Here is a 17,588-nt window from a genome sequence, read left to right on the forward strand (position 1 = left end):
AGAAACGGGCATACATCCTTCCAGTAGGCCCACAGTATCCATTCAACAGATACACTGCTACCAGTTGAAGTAGATAAGTAATCATTGACTTGATTGCACAATGAAAGATTAGTTGCTGGAGTTATAACAGCATAACGTACTTCACCTCTCCCATAACTTAAGTCACTGTCATCCCAATATGGAGCAATGACTGGAGTAGCAATAGGAAAGAGATTTGGACGATAATTAGTAAAACTAGTTCCCAAGCTAATCAATCCATTAGTACTTATCTATAAAATGAAGCAACTACTGTACTATTGTATACAGTTAAACTAACCCATGCATCAGTATAGCATGATGATCCAAATCTTATTTGTGAGGGCAAAAATACATTTGTTGCATGATCCAGGTGGTCATTCAGTATTGAATAGTTAGTTGGATATAGGAAGGGAAGGTAGTTGCCCTCAGAGCTAACAAGGAGGCCATTGAAGTAGATAAGTATCACAAACACTATCATCATCATCCTTCACTAGACCACTGTTATACAACTACTATTTATATAGTTGTAATAAATAGTTAAATTAGTTAATTAAAACTGGTTTGGGTTTGGTGGATGATGAAGTAAAAACAGGAGGAGAAGAGAAGGAGAAAGAGAAGGATGTGAAAACTCCTGAATTAGCTCTAAGTGCATCAAAACGCTCCTCACTACATGACACTCCTGTAATGTCTAAAAAATCATCAACCAATACATTGCTGTCATGTTGCTCATGGGTTACATGTACATGTGTATGTATCATTACTCACATTGTGATGTAGAAATTACATGCATAGTTATACTATGTGTGCATACATGTACGTGTATGTGGATTTGTGTTACCTGCATGATTCTACATGTATTGTATATACATACAGTAATGCATGTAATATGTAAAATATAAAAAGTAGCAATGATGAATTATAACAAACTATAAATTGTACTACGTAAGCACAAAGGTATAACTACATGTATTTAGTTATCACACATTTTGTGTTTTTTAATCACTTAATTGCTCTAATTCACACCAGAGCTTGGTATTTCATATGATACTGTACAGATCTATGGTATTTCATATTAAGCTGCTGATTCATCATCATATGGAGCTGTTGATTCTGGCTCAGGTGGTATTTCTTGTGGTATATCATCATATATTGGGGATATATGAGTGTCATCAATATTAGTAGTATCATCATAAGAGCAGTTTTGAGATACTGGTATTTCATTGATGATTTCTGTTTCGTGGATAATTTCTATTTGATTGTTTCTCCTTTGTGTCATTTCATATGCTAAATTTACTTCAGTTTCAACAGGGATGTCCTCTTTTGGATCACGAGGTGCAGGCCTTCTTCTACCTTCATAGAGAAATATAGCTTTAGTTTTGTAACCAAAGTTTACTTACATTTAATTCTGAGTAATACCACCACTGCTAGTAATAAAGTGAGAATAGCAAATACTGAAAGTCCAAAATAGATATCAATTATTAGAGAATTGTGTGATGACCGAGACGTATTTGATGGCTGTGAATTTTCTCCTATTTCTGAATAATTTTAAGATTGCAGTATTAGCAGCTTAGGCCACATTACACAGACTACATATAAGGGTCTAGTTTACACAAACAAACTCGGAACTAAAGAAAACTAAAATGAAATATCAAAGCACTTAAAGCAAACACTTCTATAAACAAATGATAAATTCTAAGGAAAGCATTCATATAGTCGGAAATTTTGGAGGGAGTTAAATTTGGTGAATTGCTAATTTTTGGCGATTTGCAAATTTTAATTTGGCGAATTTGTGGCTGTGCCATTGAGCATGTGCATAATGGCTCAAAATGGCAGATTTTTATTTCGGCAAATGGCCATTAAAATGCCAAATTTGCTAAAAATTTAACTCCCTCCAATATTTTCTGCTATACAGTAGCTGTTGGATTAGTGTAATGCTAGGTTTACAATGTAACTCCACCGATTGCATAAGTTGCACAGAATGAAACATAAGACCAAACTGGGACTAATACTATTATCAGTGTTGCATTCTCTAGAACTGTTGCAATGATTGGAGTTACATATTGTAAACCTAGCTTAAACACCTGAAAACAGTACTAGTGTCAATTTAAGTCAGTAATTTCAATAGTAGTGATTAATGATAACCTTGATCTAGTCTGTATACAATGTTACTCCATCCTGATACTACATTATAGCAGTCTATATCAGTAACACCATCAGTGTTAGATAATGGATGATTGATATAGTACCCATCACCACTATTGATACCAATACCAGCTCTATATGCTGTCGATCTTATAAGTCCACACTTGTATATAAACACAGCATATGTGGTATTACTTTGAAAAGCTAATACAACCTGGAAATGATTGGACTATTGGACAATTGAAAAATTATCAAATTATGTACTGTGATTGATACTTATATTAACCTGAATATTGTTGCAATTAAGAAATGGGCATACATCATACCAGTAGGCCCACAGTATCCATTCAACAGATGCACTACTACCAGTTGAAGTAGATAAGTAATTATTGACTTGATTACACAATGAAAGATTAGTTGCTGGAGTTATAACAGCATAACGTACTTCACCTCCTACACGTAAGTCACTGTCATCCCAATATGGAGCAATGACTGGAGTAGCAATAGGAAAGAGATTTGGACGATAATGAGTAAAACTAGTTCCCAAGCTAATCAATCCATTAGTACTTATCTATAAAATGAATCAAATTCTATTGTACTATTGTTATTCAGTTTATTAACTAACCCATGCATCAGTATAGCATGATAATCCAAATCTTATTAATGAGGGCAGTGACACATTTTCAGCATAATCATCATAGCCATCAAGTATTGAATAGTCAGTAGGGTTTAAGAAAGGAAGATAGTTACTCCCAGAGCTAACAAGGAGACCATTGAAGTAGATAAGTATCACAAACACTATCATCATTCTTCCTTAGTATAGCCTTGCAATAACCAGTGGTAATAACTTATAGTTAATTAATCTAGTTGTTATAAAGTATGCACAAATAGATGCGGAATGCTAGCCAAAGTTAACATCCTTGTAACGCTCCAAAAAAACAGCCATTTAGTACTGGCTTGTTTACTTACATTTAGTGCTTTGCCCTTTGAATTACATTTGATTTCTCTTATACTACTGCTATGATGTGTTTGCTGCAAATACATGTAGATTTGTACATGTACAGTATGTATCAGTAGTATCTATTTGTGTGCATGTGCATGTAATGAATTGCAATGGATGAGATTAAGAAACAATATTAGCATTGCTAAAAGGCAAAATGCTTAAAAATTATGACACATTGTGTGTTTGTTAAATGTTCTGATTCACATTGGAGCTTGGTATTTCATGTGTAGTTGTTGATTCTGGCTCAGGTGGGATTTCTTGTGGTATAGCATCATATATTGGGGATACACGAGCATCATCAACATTAGTAGTATCATTTTGAGATATTTGTATTTCGTTGCTTGTTTGTATTTCATTGCTTCTCCTTTGCATCATTTCATATGCTGAATTTACTTCAGTTTTGACAGGTTTTGGATTATGAGGTACAGAGCTTTGAGGCTTTTTTCTACCTTTATAGTCAATAGGGAAAAGTATTTTTAGTTTTGTACCTTACATTCTCTTACATTTGTTTCTTAGTAGTACTGCCATTGCTATGAGTAAAATGAGATTTGCAAATGCTGAGAATCCAAGATAGCTTCCAAGGATTAGAGTTATGTGTGATTGGTCCCTCACTTCTAGAATAGTAATATAATTGCATTTTTAATGGCTAACCTGTGCCTGATGGTTCAATCCAGTCCACTGTATATTGTATAACTACTGCTGGTGTCAGTATTATTAGTCCATTCTCAATATCATGTGCATATACAGTGTATGTTCCATTATCAGTAAATGAGTAACATGTTCCATTAGTTTGTGTTGATTATGGTATCAGTGTTGTTCTGGCTGATGCTACCAATACTTGACAGTTATTGAAAATTTCAGTCACACAAATAAAACAGGAAATGTCTTCGTTCCTCTTTATTATTATATCCCTTACATTATGCATACCTATTTATGAATGGTTACATTCACCATACAATGATTAATGTATCTTACTTATTTCTGTTGCATTAGAAGTATTAGTTTTATACATACCAATTGCTGTTACTGTTAAGTAATATAGAGAGTGTCTGTTCAGTTTTATATTCCATTTGGTAGTGTAAAATTGATGAAGATTATTAATGTGCAAGGACTTTGATACATTAAAAGTCTTATTTACAGACAAGAGTAGCTCTATATATATTTCATTTTTATGGCACCAATTCATCTAGAAAAGAGTGCACTCTTGGAATTATGCAAAATAGTCTTACCTTTAATTTTATTATTAAAGTTTCTTGAAAGAGGTATAATGCAGAAATATTTTGAGGTATTGGAGTCATTGCTATATAGTTAATGAGAATATTGTGATATTTACTAATGATTGGTGTACCTGTAGATAAAAGTTTATTGTCATTGTTGCATCCTTTTGTTGTTGCTGGTAGTGTCAGTTTGAATGTATATACATTGCAAAGATAATCATCTTTACTATAACTGTATGTATGGCTATCATATCCAGCTACATTGATTTTATCATTAACTGTTTGTTGATCATCAGTAACACTCAGAATAAGTGTACTGCTAATAGCTGGTATACTTAGTTCCCATGATACTGTAATACTGTGAGATGTAATGGATAGGAATTCAAATTTGTCTATAACTTGGTGCTGCCCTACATTGATATTGATCTATAATCATGTTAAGTAGATATTTATAGTAGTAATACCTTGATCTAATCTGTATACAACATTATTCCATCTTGATACTACATTATTACAGTCTATGTTAATAACATCATCAGTGTTAGATAATGGATGATTGATATAGTACCCATCACCACTATTGATACCAACACCAGCCTCATTCCTTGTCCATCGTATGAGTCCATACTTGTATATAAATACAGCATATGTGGCATTACTTTGAAAAGCTAATACAACCTGGAAATGATTGGACTATAAGAAAATTATTATTAATTAGTATTATAAACTATATTAACCTCAATACTCCTGCAATTATAATTACCATATGGACATACATCATACCAGTAGGCCCACAGTATCCATTCAACAGATACACTGCTACCAGTTGAAGTAGATAAGTAATCATTGACTTGATTGCACAATGAAAGATTAGTTGCTGGAGTTATAACAGCATAACGTACTTCACCTCTTCCAGTTAAGTCACTGTCATCCCAATATGGAGCAATGACTGGAATAGAAATAGGGAAGAGATTTGGATCATGATTTGTGTATCTAGTTCCCAAGCTAATCAATCCATTAGTACTTATCTATAAAATGAATCAAATTCTATTGTACTATTGTTGCTCAGTTTATTAACTAACCCATGCATCAGTATAGCATGATGATCCGAATCTTATTAGTGAGGGAAATGACACATTTATTGCATAATCATCATAGCCATTCAGTATTGAATAGTCAGTAGGGTTTAGGAAAGGAAGGTAGTTGCCCTCAGAGCTAACAAGGAGGCCATTGAAGTAGATCAGTATCACAAACACTATCATCATTCTTCATTAATTTGTAGATACAATGTCAACTTGATAATCCTGTAGTTTTATATCCTGTTGTATTGTTTTTGTCAATCGATATGTTGATATGCTACTCACCAGGTGTTTACCTGTTCCTTGTTTACTAATACGTGATATATATATATACAGGTGTGTATAGTTAACCCTTTGATAATATTTAATTACATTTGATTTCTCTTGATACTATGTGTTTGCTACATTCTTCACAGTATGTATGTAATTACTTGCATCATTATAAAGAATCACAATAATTAACAAAAACACCACAACTATATATCTATTGGCTAGCAATTAAAGGCAAAGGAATACTAGTAAGTATCTAACTATGTTAAGTTATCACTCAATTGTTTACTGGTTCACAGTGGGACATGGTATTTCATATTGAGCTGCTGATTCATCATCATAGAGATGAGGTGTGTCTGGCTCAGGTGGGATTTCTTGTGGAAGTTGTGGTATGGCATCATATATGGTCTCATCAACATTAGTAGCATCAGCATAGGAACAGTTTTGAGATATTTGTATTTCATTGCTTGTTTCTATTTGATTCCTTCTCCTTTGTTTCATTTCATATGCTGCATTTACTTCAGTTTGGACAGGAATATCCACTGGCACTATTGGATCATGAGGTGTTGGACTTTGAGACCTTTTTCTACCTTTATAAAAAATTTTTAGTTTTGTATCTAAAATTTACTTACATTTATTCCTGAGCAGTACCACCACTGCTAGCAATAAAATGAGGTTGGCAAATAGTGAGATTCCACTAATTCCGATAATTATAATGTTGTGTGATGACTCCAACCAATTTTTTGACTGTGAATGATCCGATGGCTGTGAATAATTTGATGGCTGAGAATTTTCTCCTAATTCTGAGATAAAAGCAACAGTTATCATAGCAATCAAAATTAACTAATTTTTAGTAGAAATGTGTATTTTTTATCAATGTGCATAATTGCCAACCTGTGGATAAAGTTTTACTCTCATTGTTGCATCGATATTTTGCTGCTAATATCAGTTTGAAGGTATATACACCTCTGCAAAAACATCCCCATTTAGTGTCATTATAAGTATAGTTATTATATCCTGTGACATCAATAATTGTATCATTAACTGTCTCACGAGAATCACTAACACTCAGAATGAGTGCACTGTTAATATCTGGTATACTTAGTTCCCATGATACTGTAATACTGTGAGATGTAATGGATAGGAATTCAAACTTAGTTATAGTTTGATATCCTACGTATAAATGATGTTAAATAGATATTTAGTAGTAGTGATTATACCTTGATCTAGTCTGTATATAACATTACTCCATCCTGACATAGTACCATCACAATCTATGTCAGTAACATTATTAGCACGTGATGATGGATGATTGATGTAATACCCATCACCACTATTAATACCAACACTAGCTCTAAATTCTGTCCATCGTATGAGTCCACACTTGTATATAAACACAGCATATGTGGCAGTACTTTGAAAAGCTAATACAACTTGATAATGATTGGACTATAAGAGAATCATTATTAATAGTCTAATATTAATTAGTATTACAGACACTTATATCAAGAGAATATTAACCTGAATATTGCAGCAGTAATAACTTTTATACCAGTAATGGTAATATGGATATACATCCTTCCAGTAGGCCCACAGTATCCATTCAACAGATACACTGCTACTGGTTGAAGTAGATAAGTAATCATTGACTTGATTGCACAATGAAAGATTAGTTGCTGGAGTTATAACAGCATAACGTACTTCACCTCCTACACGTAAGTCACTGTCATCCCAATATGGAGCAATGACTGGAGTAGCAATAGGAAAGAGTCTTGGATAGCTATATGTATATCTAGTAGTGTTGTGCTAGTTCCAACGGAACTAGAACTAAATCTATTTTAGTACACCTATTTTTTTCCTAGTTCTAGTTCCAAGAACTAGAACTAGAACTGAACTAATTGATACAAAAAACCAAAACTAGAACTAAAACTAGAATTTGACAAATTAAAGCACTGGAACTAAAACTAGAACTAAAGATTTAGCTATTAAGAACTTGAAACTAAAACTAAAACTAAAATGTGCACTTGTAAATCACTAGAACTAAAACTAGAACTAAAACGCTACCCTTTTAATAACTGAAACTAAAACTAGAACTGAAATGGAGCCCTTTTAATAACTAAAACTAAAACTAGAACTAAAATGGTACCCTTTTGAATAACTAAAACTAAAACTGGAACTAAAATGCTACCCTTTTAAGTTATTAAAATTAAATTTCATTAAAAATTTATAAAAATCACCTAGAAATGGTGTATTAGTAGGACTAAAACTAGAACTATAAGGCCAGAATCAGAATTTGGCATGGAACTAAAATTAAAACTAAAACTAAAATGGAAGTACAAGTAGAACTAAAACTAGAACTGAAACTAGAAATGAAGTACTGGTAAAACTAAAACTAGAACTAAAACTAGAAATGGAGTACTGGTAGAACTAAAACTAGAACTAAAACTAGAAATGGAGTACTGATAAAACTAAAACTAAAACTAAAACTAGAAATGGAGTACTGGTAGAACTAAAACTAGAACTAAAACTAGAAATGGAGTACTGGTAAAACTAAAACTAAAACTAAAACTAGAAATGGAGTACTGGTAAAACTAAAACTAGAACTAAAACTAGAAATGGAGTAGTTGGTAGAACTAAAACTAGAACTAAAACAGAAAATAGAGTACTGCACAACACTAATATCTAGTTCCCAAATTAATCAATCCATTATCATTTATCTATAAAATAAATTAACTATTGTACTATTGCTATTCAGTTTATTAACTAACCCATGCATCAGTATAGCATGATGATCCAAATTTTATTTTTGAGGGCAGTGACACATTTGCAGCATAATATTTTACTGTTGAATAGTCAGTAGGGTTTAGGAAAGGAAGGTAGTTGCCCTCAGAGCTAACAAGGAGGCCATTGAAGTAGATCAGTATCACAAACACTATCATCATCATCCTTTACTAAACAACTGTTACAAACTTGCACTGTAGTTGTAGTTTAACTATTTATATAGTTGTAATAAATAGTTAAATTAGTTAATTAAGATTGGTTTGGGTTTTGTTTTAAATTTTAAAATTTCAAAATTCAAATTATATTTTTGTTAACATTATTAATAGGTAAAATGACTGGAAGTAAATCAAAGGAGAAAGTCGAGAGACAGAGTCTAATCCAGAGCAGTATACCATTACTCCAGTCACAGTCCAGCGCCATGAGTATGGCCATATTCAACTGTCTCTTTGCTATACGTCCTGACCTACTGGATACCTTTCATTTTGGAGGGGATGAGACCAGCAGAGCTTACTTTAAGAATTTGTCTATAGGACCACCTGTACCCTCACTGGAGCCTAACAAATGGGCAGTTTTATTTAGGTATAATAATAATGCTAAAAATAATCCTATTACTTTATGTATGTCATACCTAATAGTATATATAAGTACTATATATAGTGGTAATATATTTTTATAGGAGTGTGTTCAGTGTGACTGATAAGCAGGTATTATCATTCAGACTCCACGGATCGTTGAAGAAATACATCATTAAAATCATCAACAATGATACTATGATTGAAACTAAATGCGGTCTACCTTACCCAGTGTCATGCACTGTGGAGCCTAACCAAGTAAGACTGTAATCTATTGAGTATTGAACTGATGTTTCTCTTTTTTTAATCTCTTCCTTTTCTTCTCCCTCCACAGTTGGGCTATACGTTGCTGTGTGAGATATGGTCATTGAAAGAACCGGTTGATGTTTCCGATAAAGTGCATCTAACGATAATATCTTCGTCTAATTACTTACCAACATTCACCAACGAGCCTTCAGAGGAGAAACTCAGCACTGATTTCCATACTACAGTAATACGTAATTACTATCTCCCTGATAGATACTACACTATGCTTAGGTAGAGAAACTACATGTACATCTAATATTGCATTCATTCAAGCTATAATGTATACTTTTATATTTAATGTTTAATTTCAATTTCTCATTGTTTCTTTGATGCTATAGATACAATGTGAAGGTGACTGGTATGTGTCATGTTACCATTCAACTTGATACATCAAAACCAGATGTGATGTTTAAGCTAGAGGTACATATGCTCAATTATTGAGCCATTGATCCTTACTAAGAGCTCATACAACTCTTGCCCTTGCTATATAGGTCCTTGATAAAGGTGGAGTAGTTATTAGTCGCGAAGGATGTGGTCACTGTGTGATACCATCAGTAACATTACTGCCATCAAAAGAAGCGAAAGATGAAGAACCAGAAGAAGTAAATAAAGTGTAACAGTCTTTTAATCAAAACCCTCTCCCCCTCTCTCTCTCTCTCGTCAGATTCATCACTACACCATACATGTGTCAGTACTGCAGGATTCATGGCCAGTGTCTGAGAGCTCGTGGCAGTACATATCAATGATTAGGAACAATGAGAAAGAAGGTAGAACACTTTACAAATATGCAACACTTGCACTGTGTCCTTTTCTGTGTCTTTTTATGCTAAATATAACGAGTTAATTTTTAATTTATACTCTTTATATTTATTTTTATTTCTCTATTTTGTTTATTTTATTTTAATTTTCTCTATTTTATTAATAATTTTACTCATTCTCTCTCTCTCCTCAGACAAGCCGTCCTCGGCTAAGAAAACAAAGGGAAGGGAGAAAGGTTCAAAGACGCCAAAGACAACTGGAGGAGGAGATGGAGGAGGAAAAGGAGGAGCCAACACATCCCAAAGTGATAATGTTGACGTAACTAAACCACACTGGACACTGCGAGTAGTCACTGACTCAGATGTAAGAAATAAATAATAATAATATTGATGGCCAATTTTTAGAGGAGGAAAGTTTGAGCTAATTTAAAAAAATATTTTTCAGGTTATGACCATTTTAAGAACGATTCAATTTTTGAAAAATACCCAAGGGCCCATGGTTTTTTCAAAAAAATGACTCCAAAATCACCCCAAATTTTTATTGCATTTTCTGATACATATTGATGTCCTTATGCTGTGTAGAAAGTTTGAACTGATTCCGACAAATATTTTTTGAGTTATGACCATTCTAAAAAACGAGCCGATTTTTGAAAAATACCCAAGGCTATAGCCCATGGTTTTTTTTTCAAAAAATGGCTCCGAAATCACCCCAAATTTTTATTACATTTTCTGATACATATTGATGTCCTTATGCTATGTAGAAAGTTTGAGCTGATTCCAACAAATAATTTTTGAGTTATGAGCATTTAAAAAAAAGATAGCTTTGAAATCACCCTCAATTCTTATTACATTTTCTGATACATGTCTGTATACTTATTATTAATATTTTTAGAATAGCAGTATGATTAAAGTGACAAAGGATACCGAGAAAGAGGACACACAAAACAGCATGATAAAGGCATGGGACACTGAGCAACCAGGCAGAAGCCAAAAAGTATCAAACAATTATACGTAACAGTACATTGTGTACATATTACTGCTTGGTCCTTTCTCTTAGGCTCAGAAGTCGAGACAAAAGTTCCTTGAAACACATGCTCTACAGAAAGAAGACACCACTCAAGAGGGAGGTACTACTATATAATGCTCTATTATCAGTAAATGTATCGCTCACATGTACCCACAGATGCAGCAAGTGACACTGCAGTGAGTGTCTGTACCACTGCCACTGGGACTGAGTCCATTCCTTCATTTGCTCCTGTTGCTCTCAAGACTTTAGACACTTCACCTTATGTGTAAGGACTTTGTATAAAAATAGAACTATGATTTCTGGTGACTGGTGTCCTTATTTACTCTCCTCTCTCTCCCTCTCTCCTCTCTTTCAGTGAGAGTACATTAGGGTCTCCATTGTTTGCTGATAAAGAGTATGAAGATGAACAGGAGAGGATGCAGAAAGAGACAATAGAGAAGTATCGGGAATGGAGACAAAGTGTTCTCGAAGCGAGAGAAGCTGATCAACTCAAGAGAGACAATCTAAAGAAAGCACAACTTAGAAAAGCAATAAAAATACAAGTAATAACAGCAACAACAATAATGATGATGATGATGATAGAGTCAGTAATATATAGACTGTTGTTTGGTGTATGCTATTAACTTACCATTTATAATTTATGATCTCTTCTTTCCCTCAGATGGCCCTTAACTCAACAAGAGAGAGACTGAATGCTCCGAGAGAGGAACTACGCAATAAGTTCCTCTTACTGGAGCAGCAGAAGCAGGAGGCACTAGCTGCAGAGAAGGCAAGGGAAGAGGCCATTGTTTCAGCCAGTAAAGATTCAAAGAGGAAATCACCAAAAGGGAAAAAGAAATAAAACAGAAAATATAAAAAAACCACAGAGCAGATAATAATGTGTAGTATGCTGTGATAATAAACAATAAGGAAAAAGCAAAACAGAAACAGAAAAAGGATTACCACACAATGATAGACAAAATATATATGTACATGCATTAATAATTGAGCTAAGATTGGGTCTATCAACTAGTAGTTCTCTCTCCTCCTCTTGTTCTATTTTCTCGCTGCATTTGTTGTCGTCTCTCCTGCTGCTCCTGTGCCTCAATTATATGAAGGAGTTGAGATGAGTCCGTCTGATACTCATCGATTATATCATAATTAAGGTCTCTTAATCTATAAGGGAGAGAGAAGAGGATTTAGACAGTGTGTGTGTGTGTGTGTGTGTACCTACCTTTGTCCTGTTACCCTGTCAATGAATCTCCAGTAACTAAGTCTAAGATTATGTGCTTCAAATAATGCCTAGAAAAAAATTAAGTTTAAGTCTCTCACTGATCTAGTATCATCTCTCTCTCTCTCCCTCCTCTCTCTTACTGAGTGGAACAGCATTGCAGTACTGATGGAGTATATCACAACATCACCATAGTAATGACTCCAGAGCCAGCCAGCCCTCACCCCTCTGAAGTAAAGTATCTTCAAAAAGAAAGAGAGACACAATAATAACTCATTTTCCCAGTATAGCAAGGCTGCAAAAGTAGTGGCAGCCATTTTGTTTGGGGGTGAATCCTACTTAGTAACGCTACCGCGTTACTAATGATGATAATACTATAATCAAAGCTATAGACAGAGAGGCTACTCTCTCTCTCTCTCTCTCTCTGTACTTATGAGGTAATGGGTGCTACAACATTTAATATAAATATTATCATTGCTACACTTGACTGTATTTACGTACTTCTAATGCTTTCACAAACACGTATAGAGACATAGCATTACTCCTAATGAATAACATTGATAGACCAGCAAAGAAGCCTGAAAAGAAAAGATTAACAACTACACATACTCTACCCATACCTGATAAATATAGTCTGACATCCCTTGGTACAGAGAGAAGACGAAGAAGTGCATTAATGATCTATTGAAGAGATGATTGTGAGTTTAAAGGTCGTGTGTGTGAGAACAGACTTTGAATGATGCTGCAAAGGACGCAACAAAAGAACTAAAGTGTCTGTTGTACGGCTTTGTAAGGACTTGCTTTATTCTTGCTGCTTTAAAAAAAGAATATTTATAAAAATCTTAACTCTTTACATGTTGCATTAGAACATGCATATGAATTATGAGAAGATTTAAAATGGAGAATTCTCCCATTGGAGTAGAGAAGAGAAGTGAGACAGGATGATGATTACCAGGATTCTTTATAATTCTCATTCCTAGCTGTAATGCATTTAGAACAGTCTGCATAGCATATCCTAAACCAAAGCTCCATAAACTAACCTGTAGAAAAGATTTTTTTAAATACATAAATTTAATAAAAATAGTTTGCATTTTGATCGACGCAAAACTAATACTTTCTTAAAAATAAACTGTGAGCAATTTGGTAGAATATAAAACAGTGTAACTGACTTACTAATGTAGTATTGGCAATGAACATTAATACATCATGAACAATCCCTGGTCTAAAAATAAAATAATATTATATTTTTATTATTAATGAAATACAGTAAAAATAGAAGCTATACTAACCTTCCTGGGAGAGCCTTCCTGAACTTGTGAGGTATTTTTGGTTTAAATAGTATTCTAAACAAACAGATCAAAGAAAGAGACAGAGAGACCTTATTTGAAGAAACATGCATGTGTGAGGCACTGATGACATAATGATGAGCATACAGTGGAGTACCTCCCATCCATTACCACTTTGATATCGTGATTATAATTAGTGGTCAATTAAAATGCTTACCCTATTAGAAAATCTGTAAGGCTTGATGCAGCCGCCTTTGATCTAAAAAGGAACAAAGACATAACTTGTAATTATGCGACACTTTGATCTCCCTCTCTCAAACTTATTCGATCTAGCCATCTTTCTATCCTCCTCCTCCATTCTTTCTCTCTTACTTATAGCTATGAAAGAGCACTGCAGATCCAAAACAGAATAACATAACCTATCACAAAAATAATAATAATAATAATAATAATAATAACAATTACAATAATAATAATAATAATAATAATAATAATAATACATATACATAACAGCTACTATAATAGATATATAGAGAGGGTGGAGTCACCACTTACTTCACCATAAGGTAATGGCTGGACATATCCTCTGTGCTTCATCAGTCTGTACAGTGTCTCCAGTGCCTGAAATCACATGACTGTCATGTGAACAAGATCACAGACCAACAACACACACCAATAACTTACAATGGTTGCAACGTAGGTGCTGAGATTTCCTCTCCTAATTATGATAAATGAGGACACCTAATGCTTTAATCAACTCATGATATTCTTTAGAAGTGCATGACCTCAGATACAGTTCAGTGATTAATCAATATTAGTTACATGTATATATGCACAGGAAATAATAATACTATGACCTATACTATAAATATGACCTGGATCTAATGGTATACAGATAGCAAAAGGATATTAAACACAAAGATGACATGAAACATTGTTTTATTGATGTGTTATACAATGTAGTTGAATCTGTTCCAAACCACAATAGTGTGGTCATAGAACATGAAAGCTTCAGTACATGACAATATAATAAGTACATGATGTGGGTAGTTAAATAGAGGATATTATTAATTATAACTTCATGCATGATAATAATAATAATAATGTAAATCGTATGTACCTGCTTTTCCTTTCTGTCAATATGGCACAGAGAGATGAGCATAGTCCAGGAAGATAACCAGCAGACAGGAAATAAAACCGACCAAAGAGTTTCCTGCATTGCAAACAGTCAGTAATAATAATAAGTAATAAAAATCTACATAAGTAATGTAGTTTTAAAGCTGGTATGGTTTGTTAATTTTTTTGGCATTAAGCAAACAAGACTGTCCAATATCATGTATGTAAACATGTTTTAAGGAAAAGGAGCCATGTGTCTTTTTCTTTACACAGAAATTATATTGTCATTACAAACTGCATATTAAATTTCCAGCAGCTGTATTACGTTTATATTCAAATAATTATATAAAGGTTCTTACCTTAATAAACATATAAATGTGACAAAACCTCCTCCGTTGATGCCAAGGAAAATAGACGATCTAAGGACATACCAAATCGTACGAGTCAAAAAAAACTTTAAAGACTTTCTTCTAACAATGTCCCCAAACTGAAAAATTATGCTAATTATGGGCGTGGTTGAGGCGTGGTCTTACTATGTAGAGTGGCAAGTAGATTTTTGCTGCTTGCAAGAAGACTATGGTGAAGAGCTCCAGTGAACTGTACGTGCATGATGCAGACCAGGTGTGTCCAACGTCATAGCAGTCGTCCTCTAGAACTATCCATTGGGAAGGACGAGAGAATATTGCCCCCATTATAATTCTGAGTGTAGTGGGAGGAGATACTCCACCCACTAACGAGCCCCGCCTCTCAGCTGCGCCGCACTGCCGCCGCTACTTAAAACACTTTCGTAATAACAAAAGTTGCTGTTCTTTCTTTAAAACCACTCGACGTCTGCTCTCAGTCTTTCTAAAGTCATGTCCTTCTTTTACAGTCTCTATTTGGTTTCTTTCTTTTTTATTTTTTATACTCCGCGTGTAACAGGACAGTGCTCCTCCCGCACCTCCCTGATCCAAGAGGCTACATGTAACTACAACTATACACTACGGAACCTTTCTATCTATCCTAACCAGGTTATAAACGAGACCACAGAGATATCTGAAGTAGTTACACTAGTAAACGCACTGGATAGTTCTCTAAGGTCTTGTTCCTCGAATGCTGATAGGTCCGGGTTTATTTGCGCAGCATTTTTCCCTAGCTGCGACTCTGGTTATGGACCTTGCTCCAGCTTTTGTAAGAAAATAAGACAAGACTGCTCAAACACTCTTCCATTCTTGCCGAGTACTGTAAGTTGGATATTTAACTGCACAAGGTACGTTTATGTAGATTTCTTATTTTGTTGTTTTATTCAATACATCCCTACTTCTCTTCCTACTCTACTATAGATATGAGCCAAATAGCCCTTGCATACAACCCATCAGCATTGAGCCAACCAGTAGCTCCAGTAGTACATCATCTATTGTAGTCATATCAACACCACTTCCTTCTCAAACTCCTTCCACTACCCCAAGCACCAATGAGAGCTCCGTGGGTTGTCCCCCTCCTTCTTCTTCCTACTACACCGACGGTATGAAATCATTCACTAAAGGATGGATAGCAACATGGTCAACTTTATGTTTTCTGTCAACATCGCTTACTCTACTAACATTTGTCATTAAACCCTCTCGTTTTGAGTATCCATGGCGGCCAATAATTTTCTTAGCTCTCTGCTTCAACATCCACTCTCTTGGCTATTTCTTTTCTCTTGCTCTAGGCCGAGGGATAATAACTTGTCCTGGTAATAATTACATCTCCTCATCTTCAAAATGGAGCTGGAGTCACATCCCATGCCTGCTCAATTTTGGGCTACTCTACTATTCGATGGTCTCTGCTTTCTTGTGGTGGCTGGCGCTCACTCTCTCCTGGTTTCTCTCTGCCGTGTTTAAATGGAGTAACGAGTCTGTTGGCCGCTTGGCTCCTTTCTTTCATGTAACCGCTTGGGTTGTCCCCCTCCTGATGATGATCAGTCTTGTAGCTGCTCAGGTTATATCCGCTGATGAGCTAACCGGCACTTGTTTCATAGTCCGTGATGATTCAAACGCGACTCTCTTTGGCTTACTAATAGGAGTCATAATACCGCTACTTCTCTTCCTATCCATTGGTCTACTATTTCTCATTATAGGACTCATTAGTGTTTTTAGGATACGTCGATTCCTACACAACAAAGGAAGACAAAAGGAAAGCATTGTCTTGGAGAAGCTCATGTTTCGTATCGGTATATTTGTTGCCGTCTATGTACTGCCAGCGGGAGCTGTCATATCTTGTTATATTTACGAATTAGCTAAAGTCCCAGACTGGGTGACTTTGAATGAAGCAGAGTCCTGTTCCGATGGAGGCTGTCAGAAAGCTAGTCCTATTGTATTTATCATTAGGATTTTCATGTTTTTAATGATTGGGATACTCACAGGAGTCTGGATATGGTCAAAGAAAACATTGGATTCTTGGCGTTCCCTTGGTAACAGTTGCTGTAGCAACGGTTCCTCTGGTAAAAATGATCAAGAGCCAACCATGACAAAACATGTGAGGTCATTTTCAACTGTTAACTCTTAATAATAATAATAATTATTAGTAGTAACTTTTCATATTTCATTTGTAGTACTAAAAATGTTAATATATACATGTATTGACTTCACAACAAAAATTATTTTTCAATTATTATTATTATTATTATTATTATTATTGTTATAAATGGAATTGTTGATTGCATATGTTGACTTGATACTGCAAGTGTGGGTACAGACAGTACTAACCAATCACAAATGTTCTAGCATCAACATTATCCTGAAACAAAAACAATGACTTTAGTGGTGCGTCTATGTGTCACTGT

At 34.6% G+C, this 17,588-nt stretch overlaps 4 protein-coding genes and 1 long non-coding RNA gene across 10 annotated transcripts in view; 2 read left to right on the forward strand and 3 right to left on the reverse strand.

Moving 5' to 3' along the window:
- The window catches only part of LOC100638076 (androglobin-like), a 22,205-nt gene extending 10,083 nt beyond the window's left edge, over positions 1–12,122 (forward strand). Inside the window, exons 22-33 of the mRNA XM_019993084.1 lie at positions 8,837–9,089; positions 9,187–9,340; positions 9,417–9,619; positions 9,727–9,808; positions 9,880–9,990; positions 10,053–10,155; positions 10,341–10,510; positions 11,039–11,140; positions 11,204–11,273; positions 11,330–11,438; positions 11,529–11,715; positions 11,835–12,122. Of these exons, the coding sequence (XP_019848643.1) occupies positions 8,837–9,089; positions 9,187–9,340; positions 9,417–9,619; positions 9,727–9,808; positions 9,880–9,990; positions 10,053–10,155; positions 10,341–10,510; positions 11,039–11,140; positions 11,204–11,273; positions 11,330–11,438; positions 11,529–11,715; positions 11,835–12,014 (1,724 nt within the window). The 3' untranslated portion in view covers positions 12,015–12,122. The remainder of the gene's footprint in view (positions 1–8,836; positions 9,090–9,186; positions 9,341–9,416; positions 9,620–9,726; positions 9,809–9,879; positions 9,991–10,052; positions 10,156–10,340; positions 10,511–11,038; positions 11,141–11,203; positions 11,274–11,329; positions 11,439–11,528; positions 11,716–11,834) is intronic.
- LOC109580190 (uncharacterized) lies at positions 2,374–2,806 on the reverse strand. The gene is made up of 3 exons (XR_002184116.1): positions 2,786–2,806; positions 2,447–2,731; positions 2,374–2,389 (listed from the first exon to the last, which is right to left on the reverse strand). It is a non-coding gene; the product is annotated as an uncharacterized LOC109580190 (long non-coding RNA).
- LOC109580188 (uncharacterized) lies at positions 3,279–8,673 on the reverse strand. Of its 5 annotated transcripts, XR_002184112.1 has the most exons (9): positions 5,463–5,685; positions 5,118–5,408; positions 4,845–5,073; positions 4,512–4,790; positions 4,393–4,463; positions 4,139–4,349; positions 3,815–4,090; positions 3,667–3,774; positions 3,279–3,612 (listed from the first exon to the last, which is right to left on the reverse strand). XR_002184112.1 is itself a non-coding variant. In XM_019993086.1 (7 exons), the coding sequence occupies exons 1-7, from the start codon at positions 5,643–5,645 to the stop codon at positions 3,963–3,965; spliced, it is 1,392 nt and encodes a 463-aa protein (XP_019848645.1). In that variant the 5' UTR covers positions 5,646–5,685; the 3' UTR covers positions 3,279–3,962. The 5 variants fall into 5 exon arrangements, 1 of the variants encoding a protein (XP_019848645.1); XR_002184113.1 differs by lacking the exon at positions 5,463–5,685 and adding an exon at positions 8,498–8,673 and having other exon boundaries at positions 3,667–4,090; XR_002184114.1 differs by having other exon boundaries at positions 3,667–4,074; positions 5,463–5,686.
- On the reverse strand, positions 11,962–15,525 carry LOC105316696 (transmembrane protein 135-like). 2 transcript variants are annotated; one of them, XM_019993088.1, is made up of 16 exons: positions 15,319–15,525; positions 15,145–15,272; positions 14,790–14,882; positions 14,354–14,387; positions 14,225–14,290; positions 14,042–14,088; positions 13,887–13,928; positions 13,673–13,726; positions 13,557–13,605; positions 13,336–13,423; positions 13,115–13,194; positions 13,004–13,064; positions 12,885–12,961; positions 12,527–12,625; positions 12,387–12,454; positions 11,962–12,328 (listed from the first exon to the last, which is right to left on the reverse strand). In XM_019993088.1, exons 1-16 carry the CDS (start codon positions 15,475–15,477, stop codon positions 12,178–12,180), a joined length of 1,296 nt encoding a protein of 431 aa, XP_019848647.1. In that variant the 5' UTR covers positions 15,478–15,525; the 3' UTR covers positions 11,962–12,177. The 2 variants fall into 2 exon arrangements, with proteins under 2 accessions (XP_019848647.1, XP_019848646.1); XM_019993087.1 differs by having other exon boundaries at positions 13,115–13,197.
- A 114-nt stretch (positions 15,526–15,639) lies between these two features.
- On the forward strand, positions 15,640–17,311 carry FzdB (frizzled). Its single transcript, NM_001279273.1, is given in 2 exon segments — positions 15,640–16,034; positions 16,108–17,311. Coding segments are annotated over 2 exon segments (1,599 nt in total).
- Positions 17,312–17,588: the final 277 nt, after the last annotated feature.

Source organism: Amphimedon queenslandica, unplaced genomic scaffold (assembly GCF_000090795.2).
Source record: "Amphimedon queenslandica unplaced genomic scaffold, v1.1 AMPQUscaffold_13501, whole genome shotgun sequence".
NCBI classification, from domain to species: domain Eukaryota; kingdom Metazoa; phylum Porifera; class Demospongiae; order Haplosclerida; family Niphatidae; genus Amphimedon; species Amphimedon queenslandica.